The 17845-nt window shown below is 43.3% G+C and overlaps 1 protein-coding gene across 5 annotated transcripts in view; it reads right to left on the reverse strand.

Annotated features, from left to right (window-relative positions):
- The window catches only part of LOC128701017 (mitochondrial import inner membrane translocase subunit TIM44), a 62626-nt gene that overhangs the window by 36455 nt on the left and 8326 nt on the right, over positions 1 to 17845 (reverse strand). For all 5 annotated transcript variants that reach the window (XM_070079961.1, XM_070079960.1, XM_070079962.1 and 2 more), the window contains exon 2: positions 560 to 691. In XM_070079961.1, coding sequence (XP_069936062.1) covers positions 560 to 691 — 132 coding nt within the window. The remainder of the gene's footprint in view (positions 1 to 559; positions 692 to 17845) is intronic.

The following is a 17845-nucleotide window of genomic DNA, read 5'->3' on the forward strand; positions in this document are numbered from 1 at the left end:
AGTGGTGGAGCCTCCAACCCTCGTTCAGTCATCAACAAACATCACATATGGACGATACACAGAGAGAGAGAATATGGAAGATACATAAAGAGGGAGAATATAGACAATACAGAGAGGGAGAATATGGAAGACACAGAGAGGGAGAATATGGAAGATACATAGAGGGAGAATATGGAAGATACATAGAGGGAGAATATGGAAGATACATAGAGGGAGAATATGGAAGATACATAGAGGGAGAATATGGAAGATACATAGAGGGAGAATATGGAAGATACATAGAGGGAGAATATGGAAGATACATAGAGGGAGAATATGGAAGATACATAGAGGGGGAATATGGAAGATACATAGAGGGAGAATATGGAAGATACATAGAGGGAGAATATGGAAGATACATAGAGGGAGAATATGGAAGATACATAGAGGGAGAATATGGAAGATACATAGAGGGAGAATATGGAAGATACATAGAGGGAGAATATGGAAGATACATAGAGGGAGAATATGGAAGATACATAGAGGGAGAATATGGAAGATACATAAGAGTCATTCTCACTTGAAGATTGTGGGTGAGGTGTTGATGGGACTTGATAGTAACCGCTGTTAGTGCTCTAGCTCCTGGCTCCACTCTGTACAGTGACACCGGCCGTCGCCGCCATACCTGCGCCATGTTGCACCCAACAATTCCCTACAAAATTGCAACACTGATTCAACACAAGAAGGAACCAATCAGAAGGACTTGTTTTCTACAGTATACAAGTACTGTAGTTTACATATAATATTGTTAGGCCCGTGGCCTGGTAGACAACACTCTGGCCTCATATGCTGAGTGTCCGGGGTTCAATCCCCAGCAAGGATGGAAACACTGGGTGTGTTACTTAACACCCACTGACATAGTTCACCTAGCAAGCAAGTAGGTACTTGGGTGTTAGGTAACTGGTAAGGGTGGCATCCTGGGGGACAAGACTAAGGACCACAATGGAAATAAGACTGACAGTCCTCAATGATGCATTGACATTCTGGAGTTAAAACTATATTTTCTTACTTATATAGTAACAAAAAAATTATTATAGGATACGACACCCGAGTTAACTAAAACAAGGATAAAAACACCCAGGACATTACTAATACATAAAACCTAGGATAAACCCACAGGACACTACTAGTACAAAAAGCCTAGGATAAAACCCCAGGACATTACTAGTACATAAAACCTAGGATAAACCCCAGGACACTACTAGTAAAATACCTAGGATAAACCCCCAGGACACTAGTAAAAAAAACCTAGGATAAACCCCCAGGACACTACTAGTACAAAAAGCCTAGGATAAACCCCCAGGACACTACTAATACATAAAACCTAGGATAAACCCCCAGGACACTACTAATACATAAAACCTAGGATAAACCCCCAGGACACTACTAATACAAAAAACCTAGGATAAACCCCCAGGACACTACTAGTACATAAAACCAAGGATAAACCCCCAGGACATTACTAGTACAAAAAGCCAAGGATAAACCCCCAGGACACTACTAATACAAAAAACCTAGGATAAACCCCAGGACACTACTAATACAAAAAAACCTAGGATAAACCCCCAGGACACTACTAATACAAAAAACCTAGGATAAACCCCCAAGACACTACTAATACAAAAAAAATCTAGGATAAACCCCCAGGACACTACTAATACAAAAAACCTAGGATAAACCCCAGGACACTACTAGTACAAAAAAACCTAGGATAAACCCCAGGACATTACTAGTACAAAAAAACTAGGATAAACCCCCAGGACACTACTAATACAAAAAACCTAGGATAAACCCAAGGACATTACTAGTACAAAAAAACTAGGATAAACCCCCAGGACACTACTAATACAAAAAACCTAGGATAAACCCCAGGACACTACTAACATAAAAAACCTAGGATAAACCCCAGGACACTACTAATATAAAAAACCTAGGATAAACCCCAGGACATTACTAGTACAAAAAACCTAGGATAAACCCCAGGACATTACTAGTACAAAAAACCTAGGATAAACCACCAGGACACTACTAGTACAAAAAACCTAGGATAAACCCCAGGACATTACTAGTACATAAAACCTAGGATAAACCCCAGGACACTACTAGTACAAAAAACCTAGGATAAACCCCAGGACATTACTAGTACATAAAACCTAGGATAAACCACCAGGACACTACTAGTAAAAAACCTAGGATAAACCCCCAGCACACTAGTACATAAAACATGGGATAAACCGTTTAAGAATTAAGTTAATATAAACCATCATGTTGTTGGTATTATATCGTTGTTGTACAACTTGTCAGACACTGTAACATCATGGAGTCTTGATACTGAGGACATGTTCATTACCTTCACCACTACTACTGAGGACATGTTCATTATCTTCACCACTACTACTGAGGACATGTTCATTACCTTCACCACAACTACTGAGGACATGTTCATTATCTTCACCACAACTACTGAGGACATGTTCATTACCTTCACCACTACTACTGAGGACATAACCTTCACCACTACTACTGAGGACATGTTCATTATCTTCACCACTACTACTGAGGACATGTTCATTACCTTCACCACTACTACTGAGGACATGTTCATTACCTTCACCACTACTACTGAGGACATGTTCATTACCTTCACCACTACTACTGAGGACATGTTCATTACCTTCACCACTACTACTGAGGACATAACCTTCACCACTACTACTGAGGACATAACCTTCACCACTACTACTGAGGACATGTTCATTACCTTCACCACTACTACTGAGGACATAACCTTCACCACTACTACTGAGGACATGTTCATTACCTTCACCACTACTACTGAGGACATAACCTTCACCACTACTACTGAGGACATGTTCATTACCTTCACCACTACTACTGAGGACATGTTCATTACCTTCACCACTACTACTGAGGACATGTTCATTACCTTCACCACTACTACTGAGGACATGTTCATTACCTTCACCACTACTACTGAGGACATAACCTTCACCACTACTACTGAGGACATAACCTTCACCACTCCTACTGAGGACATGTTCATTACCTTCACCACTACTACTGAGGACATAACCTTCACCACTACTACTGAGGACATGTTCATTACCTTCACCACTACTACTGAGGACATAACCTTCACCACTACTACTGAGGACATGTTCATTACCTTCACCACTACTACTGAGGACATGTTCATTACCTTCACCACTACTACTGAGGACATAACCTTCACCACTACTACTGAGGACATGTTCATTACCTTCACCACTACTACTGAGGACATGTTCATTACCTTCACCACTACTACTGAGGACATAACCTTCACCACTACTACTGAGGACATGTTCATTACCTTCACCACTACTACTGAGGACATAACCTTCACCACTACTACTGAGGACATGTTCATTACCTTCACCACTACTACTGAGGACATGTTCATTACCTTCACCACTACTACTGAGGACATAACCTTCACCACTACTACTGAGGACATGTTCATTACCTTCACCACTACTACTGAGGACATGTTCATTACCTTCACCACTACTACTGAGGACATAACCTTCACCACTACTACTGAGGACATTACCTTCACCACTACTACTGAGGACATAACCTTCACCACTACTACTGAGGACATAACCTTCACCACTACTACTGAGGACATAACCTTCACCACTACTACTGAGGACATGTTCATTACCTTCACCACTACTACTGAGGACATAACCTTCACCACTACTACTGAGGACATGTTCATTACCTTCACCACTACTACTGAGGACATAACCTTCACCACTACTACTGAGGACATGTTCATTACCTTCACCACTACTACTGAGGACATGTTCATTACCTTCACCACTACTACTGAGGACATAACCTTCACCACTACTACTTACCTTCACCACTACTACTGAGGACATAACCTTCACCACTACTACTGAGGACATAACCTTCACCACTACTACTGAGGACAACCTTCACCACTACTACTGAGGACATAACCTTCACCACTACTACTGAGGACATGTTCATTACCTTCACCACTACTACTGAGGACATAACCTTCACCACTACTACTGAGGACATGTTCATTACCTTCACCACTACTACTGAGGACATAACCTTCACCACTACTACTGAGGACATGTTCATTACCTTCACCACTACTACTGAGGACATAACCTTCACCACTACTACTGAGGACATGTTCATTACCTTCACCACTACTACTGAGGACATTACCTTCACCACTACTACTGAGGACATAACCTTCACCACTACTACTGAGGACATAACCTTCACCACTACTACTGAGGACATTACCTTCACCACTACTACTGAGGACATGTTCATTACCTTCACCACTACTACTGAGGACATAACCTTCACCACTACTACTGAGGACATAACCTTCACCACTACTACTGAGGACATAACCTTCACCACTACTACTGAGGACATAACCTTCACCACTACTACTGAGGACATAACCTTCACCACTACTACTGAGGACACCTTCACCACTACTACTGAGGACATGTTCATTACCTTCACCACTACTACTGAGGACATAACCTTCACCACTACTACTGAGGACATAACCTTCACCACTACTACTGAGGACATAACCTTCACCACTACTACTGAGGACATAACCTTCACCACTACTACTGAGGACATAACCTTCACCACTACTACTGAGGATGTTCATTACCTTCACCACTACTACTGAGGACATAACCTTCACCACTACTACTGAGGACATAACCTTCACCACTACTACTGAGGACATAACCTTCACCACTACTACTGAGGACATAACCTTCACCACTACTACTGAGGACATAACCTTCACCACTACTACTGAGGACATGTTCATTACCTTCACCACTACTACTGAGGACATAACCTTCACCACTACTACTGAGGACATAACCTTCACCACTACTACTGAGGACATGTTCATTACCTTCACCACTACTACTGAGGACATAACCTTCACCACTACTACTGAGGACATGTTCATTACCTTCACCACTACTACTGAGGACATAACCTTCACCACTACTACTGAGGACATAACCTTCACCACTACTACTGAGGACATGTTCATTACCTTCACCACTACTACTGAGGACATAACCTTCACCACTACTACTGAGGACATAACCTTCACCACTACTACTGAGGACATAACCTTCACCACTACTACTGAGGACATAACCTTCACCACTACTACTGAGGACATGTTCATTACCTTCACCACTACTACTGAGGACATTACCTTCACCACTACTACTGAGGACATAACCTTCACCACTACTACTGAGGACATAACCTTCACCACTACTACTGAGGACATAACCTTCACCACTACTACTGAGGACATGTTCATTACCTTCACCACTACTACTGAGGACATAACCTTCACCACTACTACTGAGGACATAACCTTCACCACTACTACTGAGGACATAACCTTCACCACTACTACTGAGGACATGTTCATTACCTTCACCACTACTACTGAGGACATAACCTTCACCACTACTACTGAGGACATGTTCATTACCTTCACCACTACTACTGAGGACATTACCTTCACCACTACTACTGAGGACATGTTCATTACCTTCACCACTACTACTGAGGACATAACCTTCACCACTACTACTGAGGACATAACCTTCACCACTACTACTGAGGACATAACCTTCACCACTATTACTGAGGACATAACCTTCACCACTACTACTGAGGACATAACCTTCACCATTACTACTGAGGACATGTTCATTACCTTCACCACTACTACTGAGGACATGTTCATTACCTTCACCACTACTACTGAGGACATGTTCATTACCTTCACCACTACTACTGAGGACATAACCTTCACCACTACTACTGAGGACATAACCTTCACCATTACTACTGAGGACATGTTCATTACCTTCACCACTACTACTGAGGACATGTTCATTACCTTCACCACTACTACTGAGGACATGTTCATTACCTTCACCACTACTACTGAGGACATAACCTTCACCACTACTACTGAGGACATGTTCATTACCTTCACCACTACTACTGAGGACATGTTCATTACCTTCACCACTACTACTGAGGACATAACCTTCACCACTACTACTGAGGACATTACCTTCACCACTACTACTGAGGACATGTTCATTACCTTCACCACTACTACTGAGGACATTACCTTCACCACTACTACTGAGGACATGTTCATTACCTTCACCACTACTACTGAGGACATTACCTTCACCACTACTACTGAGGACATTACCTTCACCACTACTACTGAGGACATTACTTTCACCACTACTACTGAGGACATGTTCATTACCTTCACCACTACTACTGAGGACATTACCTTCACCACTACTACTGAGGACATGTTCATTACCTTCACCACTACTACTGAGGACATGTTCATTACCTTCACCACTACTACTGAGGACATAACCTTCACCACTACTACTGAGGACATAACCTTCACCACTACTACTGAGGACATAACCTTCACCACTACTACTGAGGACATAACCTTCACCACTACTACTGAGGACATAACCTTCACCACTACTACTGAGGACATAACCTTCACCACTACTACTGAGGACATAACCTTCACCACTACTACTGAGGACATAACCTTCACCACTACTACTGAGGACATGTTCATTACCTTCACCACTACTACTGAGGACATTACCTTCACCACTACTACTGAGGACATAACCTTCACCACTACTACTGAGGACATAACCTTCACCACTACTACTGAGGACATGTTCATTACCTTCACCACTACTACTGAGGACATGTTCATTACCTTCACCACTACTACTGAGGACATAACCTTCACCACTACTACTGAGGACATAACCTTCACCACTACTACTGAGGACATAACCTTCACCACTACTACTGAGGACATAACCTTCACCACTACTACTGAGGACATAACCTTCACCACTACTACTGAGGACATTACCTTCACCACTACTACTGAGGACATAACCTTCACCACTACTACTGAGGACATGTTCATTACCTTCACCACTACTACTGAGGACATAACCTTCACCACTACTACTGAGGACATAACCTTCACCACTACTACTGAGGACATAACCTTCACCACTACTACTGAGGACATAACCTTCACCACTACTACTGAGGACATAACCTTCACCACTACTACTGAGGACATAACCTTCACCACTACTACTGAGGACATAACCTTCACCACTACTACTGAGGACATAACCTTCACCACTACTACTGAGGACATAACCTTCACCACTACTACTGAGGACATGTTCATTACCTTCACCACTACTACTCATTACCTTCACCACTACTACTGAGGACATAACCTTCACCACTACTACTGAGGACATAACCTTCACCACTACTACTGAGGACATGTTCATTACCTTCACCACTACTACTGAGGACATGTTCATTACCTTCACCACTACTACTGAGGACATAACCTTCACCACTACTACTGAGGACATGTTCATTACCTTCACCACTACTACTGAGGACATAACCTTCACCACTACTACTGAGGACATAACCTTCACCACTACTACTGAGGACATAACCTTCACCACTACTACTGAGGACATAACCTTCACCACTACTACTGAGGACATGTTCATTACCTTCACCACTACTACTGAGGACATTACCTTCACCACTACTACTGAGGACATAACCTTCACCACTACTACTGAGGACATAACCTTCACCACTACTACTGAGGACATAACCTTCACCACTACTACTGAGGACATGTTCATTACCTTCACCACTACTACTGAGGACATATTACCTTCACCACTACTACTGAGGACATAACCTTCACCACTACTACTGAGGACATAACCTTCACCACTACTACTGAGGACATGTTCATTACCTTCACCACTACTACTGAGGACATAACCTTCACCACTACTACTGAGGACATGTTCATTACCTTCACCACTACTACTGAGGACATTACCTTCACCACTACTACTGAGGACAGTTCATTACCTTCACCACTCCTACTGAGGACATAACCTTCACCACTACTACTGAGGACATAACCTTCACCACTACTACTGAGGACATAACCTTCACCACTACTACTGAGGACATAACCTTCACCACTACTACTGAGGACATAACCTTCACCACTACTACTGAGGACATGTTCATTACCTTCACCACTACTACTGAGGACATGTTCATTACCTTCACCACTACTACTGAGGACATGTTCATTACCTTCACCACTACTACTGAGGACATAACCTTCACCACTACTACTGAGGACATAACCTTCACCACTACTACTGAGGACATGTTCATTACCTTCACCACACTACTACTGAGGACATGTTCATTACCTTCACCACTACTACTGAGGACATAACCTTCACCACTACTACTGAGGACATCATTACCTTCACCACTACTACTGAGGACATGTTCATTACCTTCACCACTACTACTGAGGACATAACCTTCACCACTACTACTGAGGACATAACCTTCACCACTACCTTCACCACTACTACTGAGGACATAACCTTCACCACTACTACTGAGGACATAACCTTCACCACTACTACTGAGGACATTACCTTCACCACTACTACTGAGGACATGTTCATTACCTTCACCACTACTACTGAGGACATTACCTTCACCACTACTACTGAGGACATGTTCATTACCTTCACCACTACTGCTGAGGACATTACCTTCACCACTACTACTGAGGACATGTTCATTACCTTCACCACTACTACTGAGGACATTACCTTCACCACTACTACTGAGGACATGTTCATTACCTTCACCACTACTACTGAGGACATTACCTTCACCACTACTACTGAGGACATACCTTCACCACTACTACTTACCTTCACCACTACTACTGAGGACATGTTCATTACCTTCACCACTACTACTGAGGACATAACCTTCACCACTACTACTGAGGACATAACCTTCACCACTACTACTGAGGACATGTTCATTACCTTCACCACTACTACTGAGGACATAACCTTCACCACTACTACTGAGGACATAACCTTCACCACTACTACTGAGGACATAACCTTCACCACTACTACTGAGGACATGTTCATTACCTTCACCACTACTACTGAGGACATAACCTTCACCACTACTACTGAGGACATAACCTTCACCACTACTACTGAGGACATAACCTTCACCACTACTACTGAGGACATAACCTTCACCACTACTACTGAGGACATAACCTTCACCACTACTACTGAGGACATGTTCATTACCTTCACCACTACTACTGAGGACATGTTCATTACCTTCACCACTACTACTGAGGACATAACCTTCACCACTACTACTGAGGACATAACCTTCACCACTACTACTGAGGACATAACCTTCACCACTACTACTGAGGACATAACCTTCACCACTACTACTGAGGACATAACCTTCACCACTACTACTGAGGACATAACCTTCACCACTACTACTGAGGACATAACCTTCACCACTACTACTGAGGACATAACCTTCACCACTACTACTGAGGACATGTTCATTACCTTCACCACTACTACTGAGGACATAACCTTCACCACTACTACTGAGGACATAACCTTCACCACTACTACTGAGGACATAACCTTCACCACTACTACTGAGGACATAACCTTCACCACTACTACTGAGGACATAACCTTCACCACTACTACTGAGGACATCATTACCTTCACCACTACTACTGAGGACATAACCTTCACCACTACTACTGAGGACATAACCTTCACCACTACTACTGAGGACATAACCTTCACCACTACTACTGAGGACATAACCTTCACCACTACTACTGAGGACATAACCTTCACCACTACTACTGAGGACATAACCTTCACCACTACTACTGAGGACATAACCTTCACCACTACTACTGAGGACATAACCTTCACCACTACTACTGAGGACATAACCTTCACCACTACTACTGAGGACATAACCTTCACCACTACTACTGAGGACATAACCTTCACCACTACTACTGAGGACATGTTCATTACCTTCACCACTACTACTGAGGACATGTTCATTACCTTCACCACTACTACTGAGGACATGTTCACTTACCTTCACCACTACTACTGAGGACATGTTCATTACCTTCACCACTACTACTGAGGACATAACCTTCACCACTACTACTGAGGACATGTTCATTACCTTCACCACTACTACTGAGGACATGTTCATTACCTTCACCACTACTACTGAGGACATGTTCATTACCTTCACCACTACTACTGAGGACATGTTCATTACCTTCACCACTACTACTGAGGACATGTTCATTACCTTCACCACTACTACTGAGGACATAACCTTCACCACTACTACTGAGGACATGTTCATTACCTTCACCACTACTACTGAGGACATAACCTTCACCACTACTACTGAGGACATAACCTTCACCACTACTACTGAGGACATGTTCATTACCTTCACCACTACTACTGAGGACATGTTCATTACCTTCACCACTACTACTGAGGACATGTTCATTACCTTCACCACTACTACTGAGGACATGTTCATTACCTTCACCACTACTACTGAGGACATGTTCACTGAGGACATAACCTTCACCACTACTACTGAGGACATGTTCATTACCTTCACCACTACTACTGAGGACATGTTCATTACCTTCACCACTACTACTGAGGACATAACCTTCACCACTACTACTGAGGACATGTTCATTACCTTCACCACTACTACTGAGGACATAACCTTCACCACTACTACTGAGGACATAACCTTCACCACTCATTACCTTCACCACTACTACTGAGGACATGTTCATTACCTTCACCACTACTACTGAGGACATGTTCATTACCTTCACCACTACTACTGAGGACATGTTCATTACCTTCACCACTACTACTGAGGACATAACCTTCACCACTACTACTGAGGACATAACCTTCACCACTACTACTGAGGACATGTTCATTACCTTCACCACTACTACTGAGGACATAACCTTCACCACTACTACTGAGGACATAACCTTCACCACTACTACTGAGGACATGTTCATTACCTTCACCACTACTACTGAGGACATAACCTTCACCACTACTACTGAGGACATAACCTTCACCACTACTACTGAGGACATAACCTTCACCACTACTACTGAGGACATGTTCATTACCTTCACCACTACTACTGAGGACATGTTCATTACCTTCACCACTACTACTGAGGACATAACCTTCACCACTACTACTGAGGACATAACCTTCACCACTACTACTGAGGACATGTTCATTACCTTCACCACTACTACTGAGGACATAACCTTCACCACTACTACTGAGGACATAACCTTCACCACTACTACTGAGGACATGTTCATTACCTTCACCACTACTACTGAGGACATGTTCATAACCTTCACCACTACTACTGAGGACATGTTCATTACCTTCACCACTACTACTGAGGACATGTTCATTACCTTCACCACTACTACTGAGGACATGTTCATTACCTTCACCACTACTACTGAGGACATTACCTTCACCACTACTACTGAGGACATGTTCATTACCTTCACCACTACTACTGAGGACATGTTCATTACCTTCACCACTACTACTGAGGACATGTTCATTACCTTCACCACTACTACTGAGGACATTACCTTCACCACTACTACTGAGGACATGTTCATTACCTTCACCACTACTACTGAGGACATGTTCATTACCTTCACCACTACTACTGAGGACATGTTCATTACCTTCACCACTACTACTGAGGACATAACCTTCACCACTACTACTGAGGACATAACCTTCACCACTACTACTGAGGACATAACCTTCACCACTACTACTGAGGACATAACCTTCACCACTACTACTGAGGACATAACCTTCACCACTACTACTGAGGACATGTTCATTACCTTCACCACTACTACTGAGGACATGTTCATTACCTTCACCACTACTACTGAGGACATAACCTTCACCACTACTACTGAGGACATAACCTTCACCACTACTACTGAGGACATGTTCATTACCTTCACCACTACTACTGAGGACATGTTCATAACCTTCACCACTACTACTGAGGACATGTTCATTACCTTCACCACTACTACTGAGGACATGTTCATTACCTTCACCACTACTACTGAGGACATGTTCATTACCTTCACCACTACTACTGAGGACATTACCTTCACCACTACTACTGAGGACATGTTCATTACCTTCACCACTACTACTGAGGACATGTTCATTACCTTCACCACTACTACTGAGGACATTACCTTCACCACTACTACTGAGGACATGTTCATTACCTTCACCACTACTACTGAGGACATGTTCATTACCTTCACCACTACTACTGAGGACATGTTCATTACCTTCACCACTACTACTGAGGACATGTTCATTACCTTCACCACTACTACTGAGGACATGTTCATTACCTTCACCACTACTACTGAGGACATTACCTTCACCACTACTACTGAGGACATGTTCATTACCTTCACCACTACTACTGAGGACATGTTCATTACCTTCACCACTACTACTGAGGACATGTTCATAACCTTCACCACTACTACTGAGGACATGTTCATAACCTTCACCACTACTACTGAGGACATGTTCATTACCTTCACCACTACTACTGAGGACATGTTCATTATCTTCACCACTACTACTGAGGACATAACCTTCACCACTACTACTGAGGACATAACCTTCACCACTACTACTGAGGACATGTTCATTACCTTCACCACTACTACTGAGGACATGTTCATAACCTTCACCACTACTACTGAGGACATGTTCATTACCTTCACCACTACTACTGAGGACATGTACATTACCTTCACCACTATTACTGAGGACATGTTCATTATCTTCACCACTACTACTGAGGACATGTTCATTATCTTCACCACTACTACTGAGGACATGTTCATTATCTTCACCACTACTACTGAGGACATTACCTTCACCACTACTACTGAGGACATGTTCATTACCTTCACCACTACTACTGAGGACATAACCTTCACCACTACTACTGAGGACATAACCTTCACCACTACTACTGAGGACATAACCTTCACCACTACTACTGAGGACATAACCTTCACCACTACTACTGAGGACATAACCTTCACCACTACTACTGAGGACTTAACCTTCTACTACTGACTACTACTGAGGAGTTAACCTTCAACACTACTACTGAGGACATAACCTTCACCACTACTACTGAGGACATAACCTTCACCACTACTACTGAGGACATAACCTTCACCACTACTACTGAGGACATGTTCATTACCTTCACCACTACTACTGAGGACATGTTCATTACCTTCACCACTACTACTGAGGACATAACCTTCACCACTACTACTGAGGACATAACCTTCACCACTACTACTGAGGACATAACCTTCACCACTACTACTGAGGACATAACCTTCACCACTACTACTGAGGACATGTTCATTACCTTCACCACTACTACTGAGGACATGTTCATTACCTTCACCACTACTACTGAGGACATGTTCATTACCTTCACCACTACTACTGAGGACATGTTCATTACCTTCACCACTACTACTGAGGACATAACCTTCACCACTACTACTGAGGACATAACCTTCACCACTACTACTGAGGACATAACCTTCACCACTACTACTGAGGACATAACCTTCACCACTACTACTGAGGACATGTTCATTACCTTCACCACTACTACTGAGGACATGTTCATTATCTTCACCACTACTACTGAGGACATTACCTTCACCACTACTACTGAGGACATGTTCATTACCTTCACCACTACTACTGAGGACATAACCTTCACCACTACTACTGAGGACATAACCTTCACCACTACTACTGAGGACATAACCTTCACCACTACTACTGAGGACATAACCTTCACCACTACTACTGAGGACATAACCTTCACCACTACTACTGAGGACATAACCTTCACCACTACTACTGAGGACATGTTCATTACCTTCACCACTACTACTGAGGACATGTTCATTACCTTCACCACTACTACTGAGGACATAACCTTCACCACTACTACTGAGGACATAACCTTCACCACTACTACTGAGGACATAACCTTCACCACTACTACTGAGGACATAACCTTCACCACTACTACTGAGGACATAACCTTCACCACTACTACTGAGGACATAACCTTCACCACTACTACTGAGGACATAACCTTCACCACTACTACTGAGGACATAACCTTCACCACTACTACTGAGGACATGTTCATTACCTTCACCACTACTACTGAGGACATAACCTTCACCACTACTACTGAGGACATAACCTTCACCACTACTACTGAGGACATAACCTTCACAACTACTACTGAGGACATGTTCATTACCTTCACCACTACTACTGAGGACATGTTCATTACCTTCACCACTACTACTGAGGACATAACCTTCACCACTACTACTGAGGACATGTTCATTACCTTCACCACTACTACTGAGGACATGTTCATTACCTTCACCACTACTACTGAGGACATAACCTTCACCACTACTACTGAGGACATTACCTTCACCACTACTACTGAGGACATAACCTTCACCACTACTACTGAGGACATAACCTTCACCACTACTACTGAGGACATAACCTTCACCACTACTACTGAGGACATAACTTTCACCACTACTACTGAGGACATAACCTTCACCACTACTACTGAGGACATGTTCATTACCTTCACCACTACTACTGAGGACATGTTCATTACCTTCACCACTACTACTGAGGACATGTTCATTACCTTCACCACTACTACTGAGGACATGTTCATTACCTTCACCACTACTACTGAGGACATGTTCATTACCTTCACCACTACTACTGAGGACATGTTCATTACCTTCACCACTACTACTGAGGACATGTTCATTACCTTCACCACTACTACTGAGGACATAACCTTCACCACTACTACTGAGGACATGTTCATTACCTTCACCACTACTACTGAGGACATGTTCATTACCTTCACCACTACTACTGAGGACATAACCTTCACCACTACTACTGAGGACATAACCTTCACCACTACTACTGAGGACATGTTCATTACCTTCACCACTACTACTGAGGACATGTTCATTATCTTCACCACTACTACTGAGGACATGTTCATTACCTTCACCACTACTACTGAGGACATGTTCATTACCTTCACCACTACTACTGAGGACATAACCTTCACCACTACTACTGAGGACATAACCTTCACCACTACTACTGAGGACATGTTCATTACCTTCACCACTACTACTGAGGACATGTTCATTACCTTCACCACTACTACTGAGGACATGTTCATTACCTTCACCACTACTACTGAGGACATGTTCATTACCTTCACCACTACTACTGAGGACATGTTCATTACCTTCACCACTACTACTGAGGACATGTTCATTACCTTCACCACTACTACTGCAACTAACACATCTCTTTGGGAAGGACCTACTTCCACTGGGGAGGCCCACCTACCAGTAACTATGTCCTCGTCTGCTGCACGTCCCATTTGCACCTGACGTTATTATATATGCGTCAGGAATGTGGCTAGGCCTGGGGACACTTGGTCCCAAAGATGAGGGAATGTGGCTAGGCCTGGGGACACTTGGTCCCAAAGATGAGGGACTGTGGCTAGGTCTGGGGACACTTGGTCCCAAAGATGAGGGACTGTGGCTAGGTCTGGGGACACTTGGTCCCAAAGATGAGGGAATGTGGCTAGGCCTGGGGACACTTGGTCCCAAAGATGAGGGACTATGGCTAGGCCTGGGGACACTTGGTCCCAAAGATGAGGGAATGTGGCTAGGCCTGGGGACACTTGGTCCCAAAGATGAGGGGGAACTTGTACCTCCTACCATGGGAGACTTAAGTCTGGAGATACTCCCCAGATAGAGAGCCAAGGCCGGGTCACCACTACTTGTAAAAGACCCGGACCGGGAGAATACCTGCGAATAAAAAAAAAATACTTCTGCTTCAGGATCTCCACGACTACGGTGATCGTCGCACCTACTGACAGGCTGAGGCACCTACTGCCAGGTTGAGGCACCTACTGCCAGGCTGAGGCACCTACTGCCAGGATGAGGCACCTACTGCCAGGTTGAGGCACCTACTGCCAGGTTGAGGCACCTACTGCCAGGTTGAGGCACTAATTACCTCATCTTGTGTACATAGTTCCACTGTCTTAAGTTATGTCCTGGCAACTGTACTGATAAAGTCACTGGAGGGCGAAACATCTACAATAAAGTCACTGGAGGGCAAAACATCTACAATAAAGTCACTGGAGGGCAAAACATCTACAATAAAGTCACTGGAGGGTGAAACATCTACAATAAAGTCACTGGAGGGCAAAACATCTACAATAAAGTCACTGGAGGGCAAAACATCTACAATAAAGTCACTGGAGGGCGAAACATCTACAATAAAGTCACTGGAGGGCGAAACATCTACAATAAAGTCACTGGAGGGCGAAACATCTACAATAAAGTCACTGGAGGGTGAAACATCTACAATAAAGTCACTGGAGGGTGAAACATCTACAATAGTCACTGGAGGGCGAAACATCTACAATAAAGTCACTGGGGGGCGAAACATCTACAATAAAGTCACTGGAGGGCAAAACATCTACAATAAAGATACACAGATGTTGTACATGTGTCTTAACTTTATCATAATATAAACCAAGTGTAGCTCAAACACTGGTTTATATATAGTGTAGACCAGGTGGTTTATATACCCAGTATACTGCATATACCTGTCACAGTGTATATACCCAGTGTATATACCCAGTGTATATACCAGGTGGTTTATATACCCAGTATACTGTACATACCTGCCATAATGTATATACCTGTCACAATGTATATGTATAGTGTTGACCGGGTGGTTTATATACCAAGTATATACCTGCCACAGTGTATATATAGTGTTGACCAGGTGGTTTATTTTTTTTTATTATTTTTTATTATCACACTGGCCAATTCCCACCAATGCAGGGTGGCCACCAAGGCAGGGTGGCCCGAAAAAGAAAAACTTTCACCATCATTCACTCCATCACTGTCTTGCCAGAAGGGTGCTTTACACTACAGTTTTTAAAATGCAACATTAACACCCCTCCTTCAGAGTGCAGGCACTGTACTTCCCATCTCCAGGACTCAAGTCCGGCCTGCCGGTTTCCCTGAACCCCTTCATAAATGTTACTTTGCTCACACTCCAACAGCACGTCATGTATTAAAAACCATTCATCTCCATTCACTCCTATCAAACATGCTCACGCACGCCTGCTGGAAGTCCAAGCCCCTCGCACACAAAACCTCCTTTACCCCCTCCCTCCAACCTTTCCTAGGCCGGCCCCTACCCCGCCTTCCTTCCACTACAGATTGATACACTCTTGAAGTCACTCTGTTTCGCTCCATTCTCTCTACATGTCCGAACCACCTCAACAACCCTTCCTCAGCCCTCTGGACAACAGTTTTGGTAATCCCGCACCTCCTCCTAACTTCCAAACTACGAATTCTCTGCATTATATTCACACCACA

Source organism: Cherax quadricarinatus, unplaced genomic scaffold (assembly GCF_038502225.1).
Source record: "Cherax quadricarinatus isolate ZL_2023a unplaced genomic scaffold, ASM3850222v1 Contig58, whole genome shotgun sequence".
NCBI classification, from domain to species: Eukaryota; Metazoa; Arthropoda; class Malacostraca; order Decapoda; family Parastacidae; genus Cherax; species Cherax quadricarinatus.